Source organism: Drosophila sechellia, chromosome 2L, assembly GCF_004382195.2.
Source record: "Drosophila sechellia strain sech25 chromosome 2L, ASM438219v1, whole genome shotgun sequence".
Classification (NCBI taxonomy): domain Eukaryota; kingdom Metazoa; phylum Arthropoda; class Insecta; order Diptera; family Drosophilidae; genus Drosophila; species Drosophila sechellia.
In genome coordinates this window covers 4,903,096-4,920,134 of record NC_045949.1, presented here as the reverse complement: position 1 = coordinate 4,920,134, position 17,039 = coordinate 4,903,096, and the positions used below count along the sequence as shown (strand labels likewise).

The 17,039-nt window shown below is 42.6% G+C and overlaps 1 protein-coding gene across 9 annotated transcripts; it reads left to right on the top strand.

Annotated features, from left to right (window-relative positions):
- The first annotated feature begins 154 nt into the window (after nt 1-154).
- On the top strand, nt 155-16,117 carry LOC6613422 (reticulon-1-A). Of its 9 annotated transcripts, XM_032724209.1 has the most exons (7): nt 3,235-3,363; nt 5,045-5,205; nt 5,615-5,650; nt 14,775-14,982; nt 15,050-15,258; nt 15,317-15,422; nt 15,484-15,911. In XM_032724209.1, the coding sequence occupies exons 2-7, from the start codon at nt 5,130-5,132 to the stop codon at nt 15,551-15,553; spliced, it is 705 nt and encodes a 234-aa protein (XP_032580100.1). In that variant the 5' UTR covers nt 3,235-3,363; nt 5,045-5,129; the 3' UTR covers nt 15,554-15,911. The 9 variants fall into 9 exon arrangements, with proteins under 9 accessions (XP_032579929.1, XP_032579998.1, XP_032580100.1 ...); XM_032724038.1 differs by lacking the exons at nt 3,235-3,363; nt 5,045-5,205 and adding an exon at nt 155-1,682 and having other exon boundaries at nt 15,484-16,117; XM_002037860.2 differs by lacking the exon at nt 3,235-3,363 and having other exon boundaries at nt 4,891-5,205.
- The last annotated feature ends 922 nt before the right edge of the window (nt 16,118-17,039 follow it).

Below are 17,039 nucleotides of genomic sequence, written 5' to 3'. Positions count from 1 at the left end.
CAGAGATATTGGGTTGATGTCATGGCTAAACGTTCCGATAACATCATAACTTTGGTTCGAAACATGGCTGTTCAAGATATTTGGCTATTTTTAGGCAATTATGCAGGGCGCGCCATCGATAGTATCGAATGCTGTGCCACCTCTAGCGCAGGTCCATTGAAACTTTTCAAACGTCTGCATCGACGGCGCCTGTAAAAGAGTCGCTGTGGTTCAAATTAAATTCAACGTTCCCGAGCACAAAACACTGCGAACTGCGGGCTTTTAGTCACCAGAAGGCAGTTAAGTCGGCTAAAAAAAATCATATTAATTCCAACCGGCAAAATCAGCTGTAGCTCGGAGCCTGTGCGTGTGTGTGTGGGTGTGTCGTGTGTGTGAAGCATCTCCGCTGAGCGTGCGTACGTGTGCGTGTGTGCGAAGTTCCAATCAGAAGGCCAGGATATTCCAACACATCTGTGAAAATTCTTATTGATTACAAGTGTTATATTTTGAAATCAAAACACTGGAGAATATGGATCGGAACTTCGACGAACTGAAAAAGGAGGCCGCTGCCACCAACGAGGACATCTTCAAGCAGGCACAACGTGCCTACGAGGACTCTGGACTTGGTGGCGATACTTGCAATGTGAGTAGTGGTGCACAGGACGATAATGCCCACACGGAGCACTACTTCGCCAACGAGCAAAAGAAGTTGGACTTTGGCGATGCCCAGGAGTTTGTCCAACGCCTGGCCGCCGACGCTAAGGATGCCAAACTCGATTTGGACACCAAGTTTGCACAGAAGACTGATGATTTCGAGGACTTTCTGCGCGACGCTGGCAAGGAGGTGAAGCAGGGCATCAGTGGACTGACCACCGACTTCATGAATGCCGAGCGGGGCTTCTCCGCTCCCCTCGCTGCATTCTCAGAGACGGTAGCTCAAGCTCCAGCTGTTCCAGCTCATGCTCCGGCCGTTCCAGCTCCAGTGGCGCCAGCCCCTGCTGTCCCAGCTCCGGCTCCTGTCGAGGAGGACCTCCTGGGCAGCTTCAGTGACCAGCCTTCGGCACCACTCCAGGCCTTCCAGCCCACGGCACCGTCCACGGCCAATTTCTATGACGACGAGGAGGATGACTTCCTGGGCAAGCCAACCACTGCTGCCCCAGCTGCTCCTGTCGCCCCATTGACCAAGGCCAACCAGGATTCCGACACCGAATCGCCGTCCGTCTCGTACACACCATCGCCGGCCAAGAAACCCATTGTAGATGCCCTCAAGGATCAGGACAACGAGAAGTTTATCTCGTCGGAGGATCTGGCCAGCGATTTTAAGGAGGAGCCACGTTCAGCACCCACACCAGCACCCGCACCAGCTCCCATTCCCGATGCTGCTCCAGTTGTTGCTCCTGCTCCAGTGGCAGTACCAGTATCAGTACCAGTTGCCAAACCCCAGCCGGTTCCAGTGGCTGTACCCGTGACAACCGCTTTGATAACCGACCTGGATGACGAGGAGGTGGTGTTCAAGCCCACTGTCCAGGAGGCGCCCAAGGCACCCACCATCGCCGCACCCGTAGTCGAACCGAAACCAGAGCCAACCAAGCCCAAGGTGGAGCCGCCCAAGCCGAAGGTTGTGCCAGTGGCGCCAGTTGAATCGACCCAGCCGCAGCCAAAGATTGCGTCCGTCGAGGAGATCTTCTGCAAATACGGATTGGGTGAGTGTAGCCACTGCAAATAGCACCTAGTCAACCCGTTATCATTGCGTTTCTAATTAATTTGTTGTGTTCCCGTCGTCATTCGAGTATTAAATTGCACCGTCGTCGTTTGAATACCCTTTTGATGTTTGTTCCCAGTGTCCTTGCGGCGCACCTTGCATCCCACGTCCTTTTCCACCGCCCGCTGCCCCTTCTATTTAATTTTGTTTTGTGCGTTAGTCATTCGCCACTCTCTTATTTTTTTTTTGTATGGTTTTTTTTCCTCCAACTCTGCTCATGATGTCATCGGTTTTTGCGGGGCTCTCTTATTAAATGAATTTTATATCGCAATGCGGTGAAATTTAATAGCCCAGAAGATACTCTCTTCGACTTTTCTTTTTTTTTTTGCCATTTCCCTTGACATTAATCATTCTCGATCTGAACAGCAGCCGCATTGTTTGCCGGCTTTCTCATAGTTTCCATAGATTTTTCGCAATCGATCGTCACCGCGTGATTCACACTCATTTGAATGCCACGAACAGAATTATGACTGCTTAATACAGGGGTCGTTCGCTAAAGGCAACCCGCTAATTTACTGCAAGAAACCACTTTTATAAAAGCAATATGTTTTGCAGGGAGAAGCAGTGATTAATCAAATATATTATGAATGAAATTAATATTATTATAAGCTCCCTAACTGTTTATTGTTTCTAACAAAGCACACACAAACAGTTAAATAGATAGGGAGCTGAATCGTAGAGCAGATAGGCAAACCTTAGATGAGCAGACGGAGGTGAAAAGAAGGTAAATTGCATAACTAATCCCAACTGGGCAACTCATCACGCCGCGTATGGTAGATACGAAAAGGGGGCAACATTCTCGAAGCTGGTTTCACCATTACCGAAATACTTAGCCGGCGTGAATCAGCCGCTCAGTAGCTCACTAGCTGCTCCGTTCCAAAAGCTCCATATATATATATATATATATATAATATATATGTATACATATATAGGGTGTACCCACCATTGACGTACACATGTCCGTTCATCATATTTCGCTTTATTTCATTGCGATTCTTTTTGTGTGTTTTCTGTGTTTCAGCCTCGTGTCCATTAAAGCAATTTGCGGCTAAGTAATTTATTGTTGCGTAGTAATGTCTGCTACTATTTGGCAATCTCACGTTTCCATTCCCATTTCTACTACCTTTCGGCAGTGCGCTAATTTAGCCAGCGAATAATTCAATTCAACAGGCGGAAAAACATTTTCCAATTAGTGATTTCCATCGACGCCTCTGTCTGACTGTCTGACAGTCTGGTTGCATCCATTCCTTTAGTGCGATTATGCGGCTATTTTTGTTATTCCACTAACCAGCTGAGCTGGAGCGCACATACATATTTGCCTTGTTCTTTTGTTCTTTCGCTGCGCTTTTGTCTTCCAATTTGCCATTGATTTCGCTTTGGACTCTCGCATCCGAAACGGATTCCTCCATTGCATCTTCCCCTCTCGTTTAGCATCCACCTTATCGCACCCCCGTTATCGCCAACGTTCATAGTTAGTTGCAATCAACTGTAGTTCACTGACAGCTCCCGATATCGTCACATTTTAACTTTACACATTTGTGTATAATAACTACATATAACAATACCATCCTGACCGCAGATATAGAATTTATTTTAATTTTACTTGTGCGTTGTGTTGATCGGTAAAGAAAAGCGGAAATCCGAAGAGTGGAGCCGAGTAAACAATGTGTGTTTTTTTTTTTAAATTATTTTTGGTTAATTGCATCTCCCACGCGGCCAGAGATCGATTAAGTGGGGGAATCGCTTTTTTTGGGGCCACATAAAGAAGAACACATGGTGTTCGGTGGAAAAACCAGACAAGAGTTGCCTATATTAAGAAAGTTATGGTGCGTGGGTCAAATTTAACCTAAAAACCAATATGGACAAGTGTATTGCTCGATATATGTGGATTATAGCGAATAAGTGATTTTCTCTTTTGATGAAAAATAAACCGCTGTCTTCTTTTTGCTAACAATTTACCTTTAAACAATACTTAACCCACATATAATAGATATAGAATATAGTATAAGTTTTTTCAAAGGAATTCCATATATTGTCAAAGGTTTTTTCCACTTATAAAGTAGGTCAAATTTATCAGTATCAAAGAACTTAGTGCGAAAGCTTTGGTATAAGTTTCCCTGGGAAATTGTTCCGTAAAACATGCTTCCGTATTCATTTTCCTGCCAACATATCGATTTCATTCGGACAGAACTGTGCTAAGCCGTCAAAGAAGTTTGCCATTTTGGCAGCACATCTCATGTGGAATGCGTCAAATATTGGTCGATGGCCAAAAGTATACAATTCAGCAAAGTGGAACAATGATTGCCTAGACTACCAATGGCCAGAAAAGTGCGAAATGCGTTGCGTTGCGATTCTCAGTTGATTGATTTGCTATCTAATTCTCGCGCCGCACGCAATTGCAGGGCGGGGTCAAAGGGCAAGCTGGCGGTTGGGCTGCGTGCGGGCGATAGCAACAGCAACAGCATCTGCACCCACCGCACCCAAAAGTTGCAGCGTCTGGCAATTTCCGGCCCACTCGTTGGGTGTCGAACGAAAACAACAAGAGTCCTGCAGAAGCCAACGCATGCGCTGCGCGGAAAGCCAAGAAAAGTCTCCGCCCGGAAAAACTCTCCGGTCACCAGGCAGCGGGTCAGCTGCAATAGGTGAAATCGATGGCCCCCAGCTAGCGAGCTTTCCCCAAACTCGGCGGCACATCAAATGCTACTGCCGTGCCACCGAGTTCAGGGCTAAGCACGGTTGCTCAACTTGGCGAGACTTGCGGCTGCCCGCTCATTGAATCCACATCGCCCCCAGCCCTGCCGGCCGATTACAGTGGACACACGCTATCGACTAAGCACATCCTCAAAACAAAATAATTTAAAAACTTTTTAAAAGAAAAGATATAAATTTCTTACGATTTTTAGCTTATTAAAACATTCTGCATACACATTTTTCACTACCAGTGACAAAAGGACACGCTTTGTCAATGAGTTAGGAGGCTCCACTGTAGTGTGTAGTGTGCGCAGCGGGGGTCAGCTTAGACATCTCTCTTACTCTCTCTCTCGGCGCCGCCGCTCTGAGCCTAGGGTTGTCCTTTCCAGGGGGGAATGGGACGGGGGTTAGGCCCGGCCTGCTTTTCGCGCAAAGCTTTTGCCAATACGTTTCAGTCTCTATACGCGTCGTGAGGCCGCCACACGGAAGTGGAAAATTCTTATAGCGTAATACCTTAACGTCGTAATACCCGTTCGTTCGTTTCTTCGTTCTCTCCGCTCTCTTTCTGCGCTGCGCTTTGCTCAACGAAAACAATCGAATAAAACGGAAAAGTTACTGTCCAAATAAAAAGGATAACTCGTAGTGCTAACGAAGAAGTGTGCTAAGCAAAAAGCAAATCCAAATTGAAACCAGCATAATGTCCGCATTTGGTGAAACCGGTCAGAATGGCGTGTGCAAGCAGCGCCCATTGATTTGCTCCATACTCGATCCCAGTAAGTTAAAAGAAAAACGATGAGCGAAATTCCCCAAAAAAAAAAAAACGAAACTCACCCCGCATTTGTGAAATAAGTTGGAAAAACAACGAAACTAACCTCTGTCAACGGTGGCCTGGGTGGTAGTTTTATGCTTAAGGATTGTATAATTTGTCCATATAGTATATATGTATATACTGTGTTGTTGTAAAAGTGGTTTTTAACCCTTTTGTGTATTATAGCTGTTTTTGCTTTAAAATTTTAATTGTAGTACTGCTTTAACTGCTTTGTCCTTAACTCTGCCTAACTGCTTTTGCACTGAGCTTTTGTTTTGCACGCCATCTCCTTCCCGTCCTGTTTTCATTATCTTTTCGCACCTCGACTAACCGCTAAACTAACGAAAATCAATATATCAATCGCCTATTTGCAGATGCCTGGTTTAAGCCCGAACGTTTGCACCCGCAAGGTAAGTCCAGTGCAGCCCAAACTGTGCCCGCGACTCTGCTGCTTGACCGCCCAACCTGTGCGCTGTAAAACTGTAACTGTACAAATCCTACGAAACGATTGTCAATATGCGTTTTATATGATTATGATGATGATGTCATCGAGCCACCCCCGTTCTTCTTTTTTGTCCTTTTTCGTTGTTGTTGTTGTTATTGCTGTTGGCTTTGTTTTGCTCCCCCATTTGGTTAAGAGCCTACGAGCACAAGTACAAATGACGGGCTTTGTGCTCCCGCTGTTGCTGTTGTTGTTGTTGTTTTCATATTCATTTGCTGCAAGCAGTGCCCCAGAAAGTATGCCACATTATTCCGCATATCCTTTCGAGTGCTCCACTCTGCATTGTCTCTGTACCTTTCTAGGGCAATATTACATGTATTGGGGGATGCCCCGATGTGGATAACATTCAAAACGATTTAAATAGTATAGTAGGCATTTAAATCTCTCTTATTACTAAAATATATAAATTTAAGCTACACTTTCTACTTTGTAACTACACTTTAAAATTTAGTTTCATGTTTGGTGCAGCTTTCACCTGGAGGGTACATAGTAAATAATTTGCATTTTCTGTAATGCTCATGGGGGTTGCTGCCACGCCCCCTCACTTTGCAAACCCCCACCCCTCGCTGCCATCCCTTTCATATATTGGGTTGCAAGTCCAGTCGCATTGCAATTAGCCGTCGTTTTCATATAGTTCAGTTACCCGCCAGCCAAACGATTTGCACTGAAGCGGTGAGCGGTAACCGTAATCGGATCGCATGCTAAGCCAACCCAACTATACCGACAAGCGGCACAGTGCCGTCCAGTACAGTAGAACCACTTAACTATATTTTGAATTGTGAAAAATAGTCAATTTATACTGCACATGCCAAAAATTGTCTTTTAAATTCATAGTTAGTTGTAGGACAGGAAGCTCCTCTATTGTTGCATATTCACAAAAACACTTTACCACTGAAAATCGCAAACTGATATGGGGCGTCTGCCGTTTTCCCCACCACAAAACTGGGGGGCAAAGGCCTCGCATGCAATCTGAGCTCAGTCTAACGCTCCATGCACTTTCTATAGGTACTAGTATGTACAAATATGTCTGTATAAACCTATGTACATTTGTACCTTTACTCACTTAGTGCACCGCTTATAATCAGCATTTTGGCTGTAAAATTATTTGCTTTTGTTATGACTAACTCGCATTTAATTTGGTCGCCGTCTGACGACTTTAGTTATTTTTAAAAAATCACTCGTTAACCATGCACTTGTACTGTGCTTTCCTTAGTCACTTTAACGGCTGGACTTTGGCTTTGAATTAAATCGCTTTTTTATTACATTTGTGATGCTCAGAATATCGAATTGCTATCAATAAATCTACTAACAGTATAAAGAAAATCAGTGGTTTGATTTTCTGCTTGAGTCAAACTAAAATAGTTTAATTGGCCAATTAAGTTTACATCACCACTAACTCATTATTGCATCTAGATGTCGTAAATATTTATAGTCTAGCTATTCATCATGATTTAAGTTTAAGTGTACATATGTATATCCAAGTACTGACATATACTATAAGAAAAGTAACAAGCTCTAGAATATCAATATTTCATTAGCCAGCCACTCCCAAATTTGCAAAAAATCTGCTTCCCCTTCTTTTCCACATGATTCTCCTCTATTGGCCAAAATACAATTTGCACGAGTGGCTAGACATGAACCTGTGGCGCTGATGGATTTCTCCATCCATCGGGCTTTCAGCCCGAGTGCGGTGCCCAATTTGGACATGGTTAGGAGCTTAAGTGCCGCTCGCCGTGGACTGCCCACTGTGGGCACTCGAATACTTGAACAAACGAGCCAGTCAGTCGGAAGTCGGCCCACATTAGCATTCTCCAACAGAGGAAAGCCAAGCGGGCGGTGAATGTAAAACTGTTAATTAGACATTGATGTTTTCGCAGCCAGTGTAGCGTTAAGAAACATGATTAGTCATCCATTGTTCTAGTTTGCGCTTTCCATTCGAAGTGGTGAAATTTCGTTATATTATGAATATTTCGTATTTAAATATCGAAATGACTCGTTTCAGTTTTTAGCCATGACTGCATTGGTATTAATTCTTAAGATATAACTATCTAAACCAACGGTCTTTAGGTATTTATTTCATTAAATTTTTTAACTGTCTTAAGAACTCGAATGAGTAACGGCCAAAAAGAGAAATGCTACGTGCCCCGGACGACAAGTTTTCTTGTTGTCTAAAAACATTTGTATACATATTTCATTTTATACTTCCAGCCGAAATCGATTAGATCATCGACGGCATTTTTCTGGCCTTTGCTAATTCAGCGCCAAAAAAAAAAAAGAATATTTATATATGCGAAAAATTTGCATTCAAGTGCAAAAAGCTAAATTAGAAAAAAACGCACAAATAACAATGATAAGCCAGTAGAAATGACTTAATTCTTTGCCTAGCGATAACTGGTTTGCAATTAGAAATTGAAGATAAGGGAGTCGCCAAGTCATGAGCACTTAGAGCTTTTGGTTTTATCGATGCTGACGTCAGATCCCGAAAAGTGAAAATAGGTACATTCTAAATTTTAAAATTCGAGCGCTTTTGGCTAAGCAGTTCGCACTGCTTGCCGCAAGCAGCTCACAATTCAAAGTAAGCAGTGAGCAGCTTCTTCAAGGCGCGAAATCGTTAACCTTGAATCTTGAATCTCATTCATTACTGCTCTCATCCATCTCGTTCTGTCCCATTCGCACCCCCTTTGGGTGCTGACTACCCGGCCGGCGTCAATGTTCAAACTCACAGTTGCTTGCTAATTTTAGCATTTTAGCTAAGTATTTCAGCCATTCGCTGTCATTTGTTGCTGTCGTTGGCATTATCTTTGGGTTGGTGTTGCTGTTGTTGTTGATCTGCTAGCCGTGCGGTTTAACATTTAAACATTGCAATGTAGGCTGCACTGGGCGGTCAAGCAGTTGAACTGGGGAGCAACAGAATATTGGAACAGTGGGCACTTGATATGTTAAATCCATAGCGAACGGTGCAATAATTGGCTAGATTTTAAGTACTTTACGGAATCTCTTTAAATGCATAGTATAGACTATCTAAACTTTAATCCAACATCTTGACAATTTGTTTACCTTCACTGTAGCTGTAAATTATAACCGATTCGAATTTGTATGACCTATAGATCGGGTGAACCGATTCGGTTCAGCTTCCTTTTGCTCTCTCATCTTCTCACCTGGACATTCGCTCTCTTCGATCCTTTTACCGGTTCCCGGTGATCGCGGCGTGCAGGGACATGTTCGGGAGAAAATCAGTCGGCTACCTAGCCTTCCGCAATTCACCATCGGCCCTTTCCTCTTTCCTTCTTTGCCCACAGTAAGGTCCAAAATGTTAGTGATCTTCGGATAAGGAATTACTTTTACGTATTGTGGTTTTATTCAGGAGCTTTTAAATGTTTTGTAAAATGTGGGGGAACATATGAAGCTGAGACAATTCTATAGAATTCGAAAGAATCTCCCTTTGCCTTTTAATGAAAACATAAAATCCAATTTGGTTCTTGTTCTTATTACATTTATTTGACAATAGTGAATAGAACCTATTTCACTGCTCGCAGCTGTTCTTTGCGTTGGGTACCTGCGTGTGTAATTTCAGCGCGTGTGTGTGTGCGCTTGTATTCGTATGGACATGTGTGTATTCGCTTCGCCCTGCGACGAGCTGAGCGCATCTGAAATTAATTGTAGTTTAGTTGATGTACGGACTTTGACAACGTCACATTGCCCCAGAGTCGGGATCTAGGTCCAGATCGAGATCGAGATCGAGAAAACGAACACGAGAACGCGACCACGAAAACGAGATCGGTAAATGGTTCTTTCCGCACTCTGCGTGCCCGTGCGTTTGGTTATAAGTGTGTGACAGTGTCTGTGCCTGTGCGGGATGTGGATACCCTTCCTCCACTGCGAATGCCACGGATTGTGTCAGCTGTTTGAACTCCTCGAATGACCCGCACTTGCAGCTGACAGAAAACACGTATCCGCGCCTTTGTCATTGTCGTCGCAGCAATCTGTTTGCCCCCGCCCCAGAAAAACTCGCGGAATTTTTCGTGTTTTTTGTGCGGATACTTTTCTAATTATATAACTTGGATAGGTGCCCTAACGCTGACAATATATGCAAATGTGGATACAGTGATCACTAGAAAATGCGAAGTTCCAGAAAGAGGAACTAACTATCATTGCCTACTTTAAAACACCTATTATTTGGTGCACTCTGTTCTATTGGCCATTAAAGTAACCTAAAGAAGAAGAATCTCCCTTAGCCAGCGACCACTGTATCATATTCAATATCAAGACGTGCACCTAGCCAATGCGGTTATCGTCGCAAAGCAAATAAATCAGCGGTGAATGAAATAATATAATAATATTAATCCTATCCTATTATCTGGCCCCGTCGACTGGCTGGCACTTTCCATATCAGTTCCGCCAGCGGGTGCGAGGAACTCTCGGCCGGGTTCTATATCTCTCGTCTAGGTCGGATCCGATCGGCTTCGGCTCTGGCCCGCGATCGTTCAGTTGGCTAATGTTAATGCCCGCGGTTGCATTATTCGCATTTCCTCGATCCGTGAACCGCGCGAAAAAGTCGACCGAACTTTCGCTACATTTCCAATTTTGTCTTCCACTTGCAGTCGGGCGAAAAGCTTTAGTGATAGTACTAAAACCATATATACTCAGTTAATCCAGTCAATCCCAACACAATAAGATACGATGGCTGCTGGTCTGGAACAGCTGCAGGCTCTGCTGCAATCGCTGGGCGAACTCAAAGACTTGCCCCTGAACCGCGAGTCGTGTAAGTAAAATTAAATGAAAATTGTTGCGGAAGAATTCCATTATAGATGTACTACATATATACGTACATATAGGGTTTGGCTAGATATGAGGGCCGACCGCATGGCCAGCTGAAAATCGAATGAAACGGAATTTCCCTTGGGGAATTTCTTTTATTTCTCGCCTCGCCTCGCGCTCTTTCTCTTTACCTCTCTTTTCAAATCAGCCCCTCTCTCTAAATGCAGCTATAATTTATTTATAAATATTCTTTTTAGTGTCTTAGGGAAAATGTTGAGGACTTAAGGAAAAATTGGAAAAAGTATTTCGGCGTAGAGGGCTAATAAGTCCCCTTCTTTAATATTCGATTAGATAGGAGTTACGTGAATTGGGTATTTTTGGTATCATTGATCACTTGTTATCAATAAGTGCATAGAAAAGATGTATCAATGGTGACAATTTTTCATTTATGATTACTGTGCGAAAAGTGATTGAGTTCTAAAACTATTCCTAATCTGAGAAGAATTTTCTCTTATCAGCACTTCCCCCTGTTCAAATTGGGTTGATAAGCCAAAGTGGCTCGTCCACTCGTGGAACTTTATTGCGGTTTCAAGTGGGGGGTGCGTGCGTGAGTAGATTTAAGTGAATTATGATTTAAAAATTTAATCTTTAATACAAAGAAAAACCTTGAATGTTGTTCATATTATTGTTGTACTCTCTGGTTTATTTTATTATTTTCTTTTTGCTTCTATGTGCTGCATTGCTATAATTGCCTTATGCAATTCTGCAGACTTTCTGACAATGTCAGGTGCACATAATAATTGCATCTATGTACATACGTTTGTTGCCGCGCATTTAGGAATTATGTCAGCGAGCAATGCTATGATATCATTTGCAACAGAGCTTACTCATTCAAACGCGCCAAATAAAAAGGTTAGAAAGCAACGCAAAAGCTTTAGAGGTGATTGGGGTTGGATTTAAGTGTTTGCGCATGATGATGTCACTATAAACGCTTTTTCGCATTTCGCCAAAACGCAGTTTTCCCGCCTATTGCGTTTTCATTTGAGCACGGCTTTGGATATTGCCACGCACAGTGGCTGTCAAACCGGCGCAAGCAGTCCATTGAACCCAGATAAGCAGTACAAATGCTAGACGATGTGAGTGCAGATTTAATTTATTGATTTAGGCCCATCGTATGTGTTAGCATTTCCCGCATTTCGCCATTGTTGGTCACGCTTCGGATTCATGATTCAACCGCAAAACCCCACCCACTACGTCACTCAACGTAACACTACGTATGTAAGTCCAATCTCCAATCTTCGGCTCCACACAGCCGAATCGCGAATCCAAGTTCGTGGTTGAGGTTGACACGTTTGCTGACATATGTACAGACGTACAGCACTTGCTCTCCTTGCGGCCCCCATGCCGGATTTGTTGTTGTTACTGCGCGTTATCTTTTACTTTCCATGCGGATCGTCTCTCTTGCTCTCTCCCGCTCTCCAATGGAGCTCTCTCCAACCGCACAGTGTGCACAGTGGGTTGTCTAGATTGGTTTGTAAGCGAATATACAAAAATCTTCTTATTTATGAAAGTACAAATATACCATCAAGAAATAATACACATTTTATAGAATTTAATTATGTTTATTGGAAACATAAAATTGCATATGTAGTCCATTAATCGATTGGATTGCTGGCGTGCCCACTGTGCACTGCTTGATAGGGGCTCCCACTGCTTTTTCAATCCAGAAAACTTGTTTGCCGCCACTCTCGCGCCCTCTCCCTCTGCCTTTCTCTCGCTCCCCCACCCGCTACAGTCGGTGTCCCGCTCGCTCCATCCAAGCAGTTCCCCATATGCGACGGCAAATTGGAGGCTTGTTGGTTTAATTTGTGCTCAAACTTCTTCCAGTTCTTTTGCTGCGCTCGATTCAGACGGTCGGCCGAATCGTCCCATTCGTGTGCCAGTGGTTGTGTGTGTGCGTGACTAGCCAACTAACTAACTAACTAACTTCATCGCTGTAATTAAGCCTAGACACGCGAAAGTCCAGCCCGCTTTGCATACATTTTGGCGCCAAGCTCTAGTAACTGTTTTTAAAATACACAAAAAATGGCAGGCGGCAGCAAGCGCTACTCACGCAACAACTCCAATGGCAACTTTCAGCCGCTTCCAGAACGCGGACCAGGTAATACCAAATGGGAAACCACCAGGGAGCTATCTCCGCCTTCGCTATCACCTGGCTGCTGGTCCACGTTGACCATTCTGGGTTCTTAAAGCCCCCCGAAAACAACAATAGCATCCCAACGAGGGTCTTATCTTCGGGAGGTCGTGGAATAAAATGTATTTATGGAGCGGAGCAGTGATTGCTGCCAACGTCAGCAGCAGAATACCATCACCGCCAAAGTGGCTAAAATGTTGAATGAAAGTCATAACCAAAAAGCACTATCCAATGAAATCCAGCCTTCGCTATGCAAATTCTTTTTCGCTTCGATTCTAGACACAGTGCTAATTTCATATATGGTATATTCATTTTGTGCCACGTTGTGAACTGAGTGCTTGGCAACCAGCAATCAACAGAAAATGTTCGCCCATCATCAAAAATCCAGCTTGCATTGGCAATTTTAAATTGAATTATTAAACAAGTGTCGAAATAGCAGGTACTTACTATACGTTATCAGTCCCAGTCGCTCTTATCTGCCTTCTTTTCTGTAATTATTTTCTATCACTACATTCGTGTTCTGCTGCCCCGATGAGGCTGCACTTCACTTTCGGCCAAAACGGGTTTCAAGGGGAACGAAACCAAACCAGTTCCAACCGAAGAAATCTTCGGCTGGATTCCAGTTGCAATTGTAACGAAATCTTCGATTCAATTGGTACTCGGGTAACTTTCTCCCATCGGAGAGCTTTCTCAGTCTTTTCACCGAGCTAAGGGCCTCAGACGCTGCCATCTCATCACTATTGTACGTCTCCTTTCTAATTTATTTCACCCATATTTACATAATACCCCTCAGATCGAGTCTGGCCTGGCAACTTAGACGGATTCGAATCCGAAACTAGTTTACCCAGCTTGCAGGCTTTCGGTTTTATCTATATGCTATTTGTTTAGGTGTATTCTAAGGTTACCATTTATACTATTTATATGCCATTTTTACTGAGGATCCAACATATATAGATTTCAACGCATCTCCAACAAGCATACACTATCATAAACTCATTAATGTGTTTCCTAAACCAAACTACTATAAAGTACTATAAAATAATAAATGCTTATCGTTAATTATAGGCCATATATCATTTCCTTGCGGGTAGCACCTTACTGGATTGCCCTAAGTAGTTTGCACCCTAACAAATCAGTTCAAACTAATGACCTCTCAATGAGTTGGTAAATCCCCTATTTCCAACACTTGAGATGTGTATTTATAGACGAATTGTTTGTTTTAGTACATATGTTAATTGGGTTAACCCAGACACCGTGGGGCAGTGACTTCTTATCGGCAAATCCGACGAAAGCGAATGAAGCCCAATCCGATGGCCAAGTTATAGCGGATGGAGAGGTGTTTACGTCAGCGATTGAATCCGAATCCAAGAGATACATTCCGTCACGAGCTGGACAATCGATTCCTAAGCGTTTGCGACTTCCATTTTCATATCCGTTCGCCACTCAAACACTCTTTCGCTATCGCTCTTCCCACTTGGTAGCTATGCTCTTCACGGCTCTCTTTTGTTTTCCGGCTGGGTCCGGACAATTTGGCCCTCTTCTTCTAGACATTTTCATATACGTTCTGCCCCCGACCAACAGACGCCAAATAATACTTCGCTAGTGTGTAGAACTTGGCAGCGAACGTCAAACGTAGGAGCACCGCGAACGATCCGTTGGAAAACCCGAAAACTTGAATACCCGAAAAATGTCGAACAGATTGTGTGAGTGAACCAACCGGGCTGAGAAAAGGTGGTGCTTGGGTTCAGATATTATAGTATCAGAGCTTAGTTGCATGCCGTTGAACAAATGCTAACGATAATTACCACCTCGGTAGATGGGGCCACGGTGCTCGAATTTGTATCTCATCCATTTATCTCATAGATTGCATAATTGCCGCCAGCTGAAAAGATATATAGATGCGTGCGAGACGCTGAACGTGTGTGTGCCTCCGTATATTTGGGGATTCTCAGTCCACATTGTCCACTCGTATCTTGTCTCTTTTCACAGTTTATGGGGGTTATAATTTGGGAATGAAAAATCAAATGTGTATGGTGGACCAAAAGCAGATTCTAATTGATCCAATTGCTCTTCTTTCCAGTGGAATCCCTTATCTACTGGCGCGATGTGAAGAAATCCGGCATCGTCTTCGGCGCTGGTCTGATCACACTGGCCGCCATCTCCAGCTTCTCGGTGATCAGCGTGTTCGCCTACTTGTCGCTCCTGACCCTCTTCGGCACCGTCGCCTTCAGAATCTACAAATCTGTGACACAGGCCGTGCAAAAGACAAACGAGGGACACCCCTTCAAGTGAGTATTGTAGACTGATATCTCCCATAAAAAAATGATTAACTAACGTACCTCCTTATGAAATCAGGGATTACCTGGAGCTGGATCTGACGCTGTCGCACGAAAAGGTACAGAACATTGCCGGCGTGGCTGTGGCACATATCAATGGCTTCATCTCCGAGCTGAGGCGTCTGTTTCTGGTTGAGGATATCATCGATTCGATTAAGTTCGGCGTCATTCTGTGGGTCTTCACCTACGTGGGTGCCTGGTTCAATGGCATGACTCTGGTCATCTTGGGTAAGTGGGAGGATTAAGTTAACACAATCGGATACACAACTGATTATCTTCTATGCAGCCTTTGTCTCGCTGTTTACCTTGCCCAAGGTGTACGAGAACAACAAGCAATCGATCGACACCCACTTGGATCTGGTGCGCAGCAAATTGACAGAAATCACCGACAAGTGAGTTTAACCATCCAAAATCCCCGTAAGAGAGATATTCTAAATCGCTTTTGTGTTCCAGGATCCGAGTGGCCATCCCCATTGGCAACAAGAAGCCCGTGGCCGCTGCCGAGTCTGAGAAGGACAAGTAAAGAACCCGCACTAGCAAGAGAAACAACCACAAATAACATGTTTATTTATTTATTAAGCATTATTTGAATGGTTTTAATATTCATCCAGGCATTAAATAAATAACAAGTCTAGCAGCAATGTTTACATATTAATTGTATAATTGCAATCAACATCAATCGATAATTGTAAATCAAATTTGAAGAAGAGACCCAAAACAATTTATCAACCAACAACTCGTAGCAGTTTCAAACATTGTCCAAGTGTCTTTAAGTTTTTAACGAACGAAACATAAAACAAGCATATATAGTGAGGGAAATTAAGAAGAAAACGATTATATAGACGCAGCAATGCAAATAAATTTCTTATGAGTTCCACGCAATTTCCGATTTGAATCAATTATCTTCATTTCGATTTATTCAACTTTCTTAGTTTTCATGTGACCCTTTTTAAATTAATTCTTTGCTTTAGTTTTAGTTTTACTATTTTGTTGATTTTTTGTATAAAACAACAAGAAGAACTAAGATTACTCTTAAAAACAAACAAACAAGAAAAAATCAAATAAAAAATGAAGTAAAAATCCACAACTAATGATTTTTGTGTTTTCTAGCATTTTTTAATAAAGAACAAAAATATATATATATATACTTATAAGTAAGCTGATCCGTAAGTCATTAAACTCGCGCCTAATGCTGAAGGAGAATGCAGACATTAATCATAAATCATAATTCATAAAAAGTAACGAAGAAAAGAAGAAAGAATTTTGAAAGCAGCTTTATCGCTTCATTTACATACATGGCCTTGTTTCACATTGTACAATTAATTTGTAAGCATTTTACATGAAATTAAATCAAATATTTAATGCAAATTTATTTGAGGCCAAGGCATTTGCGAGTGTCATCACAATTGTAGCTTAAATGTTCATTATTATTATTATTACTACTGTAACTCTTTGTTGCTGATTGTTGAAGAACTTTGCGTTTGACTTGCAATCCCCATATAGACCTAATTACATACATATGTGCATGTGTGCAGTTTATCCGACAACTGCATCTTAGGCGTTCTTCTAAATCAGACTATATACCAATAGATATTTTTGCAAATTAATACACTTGAATATATATGTATGTATACAAACCGTAAGTGAGATAAACACAGACATCGCCTGACGAAAGATCGAAATTTTTAAGTGCAACTTTTCGAGGGTTTATCTATAATTTAGTGCAACTTTACGCATGCAATCGCAAGAAAACAGGTCAAGAATTACACAAAAGTGCAGAGAGTTTGCTATGAACAGAGATTGATGCAGAAACAAAAAAAAAGATGCGCTCTAAAAATTATTTAACTATGAATGAGACACAACAGCAACAGCAGTTGGCTATGATCGTAAAGTTTCAAATAAAAATAAACTCTTATAAAAGTAAAACCATTGTTGTTTTTCTAGCAATGGGATTTCGGAATAAATAAATACTCCCATTGCAGCCCCAAAAACTGGAAAACTGATTGAAA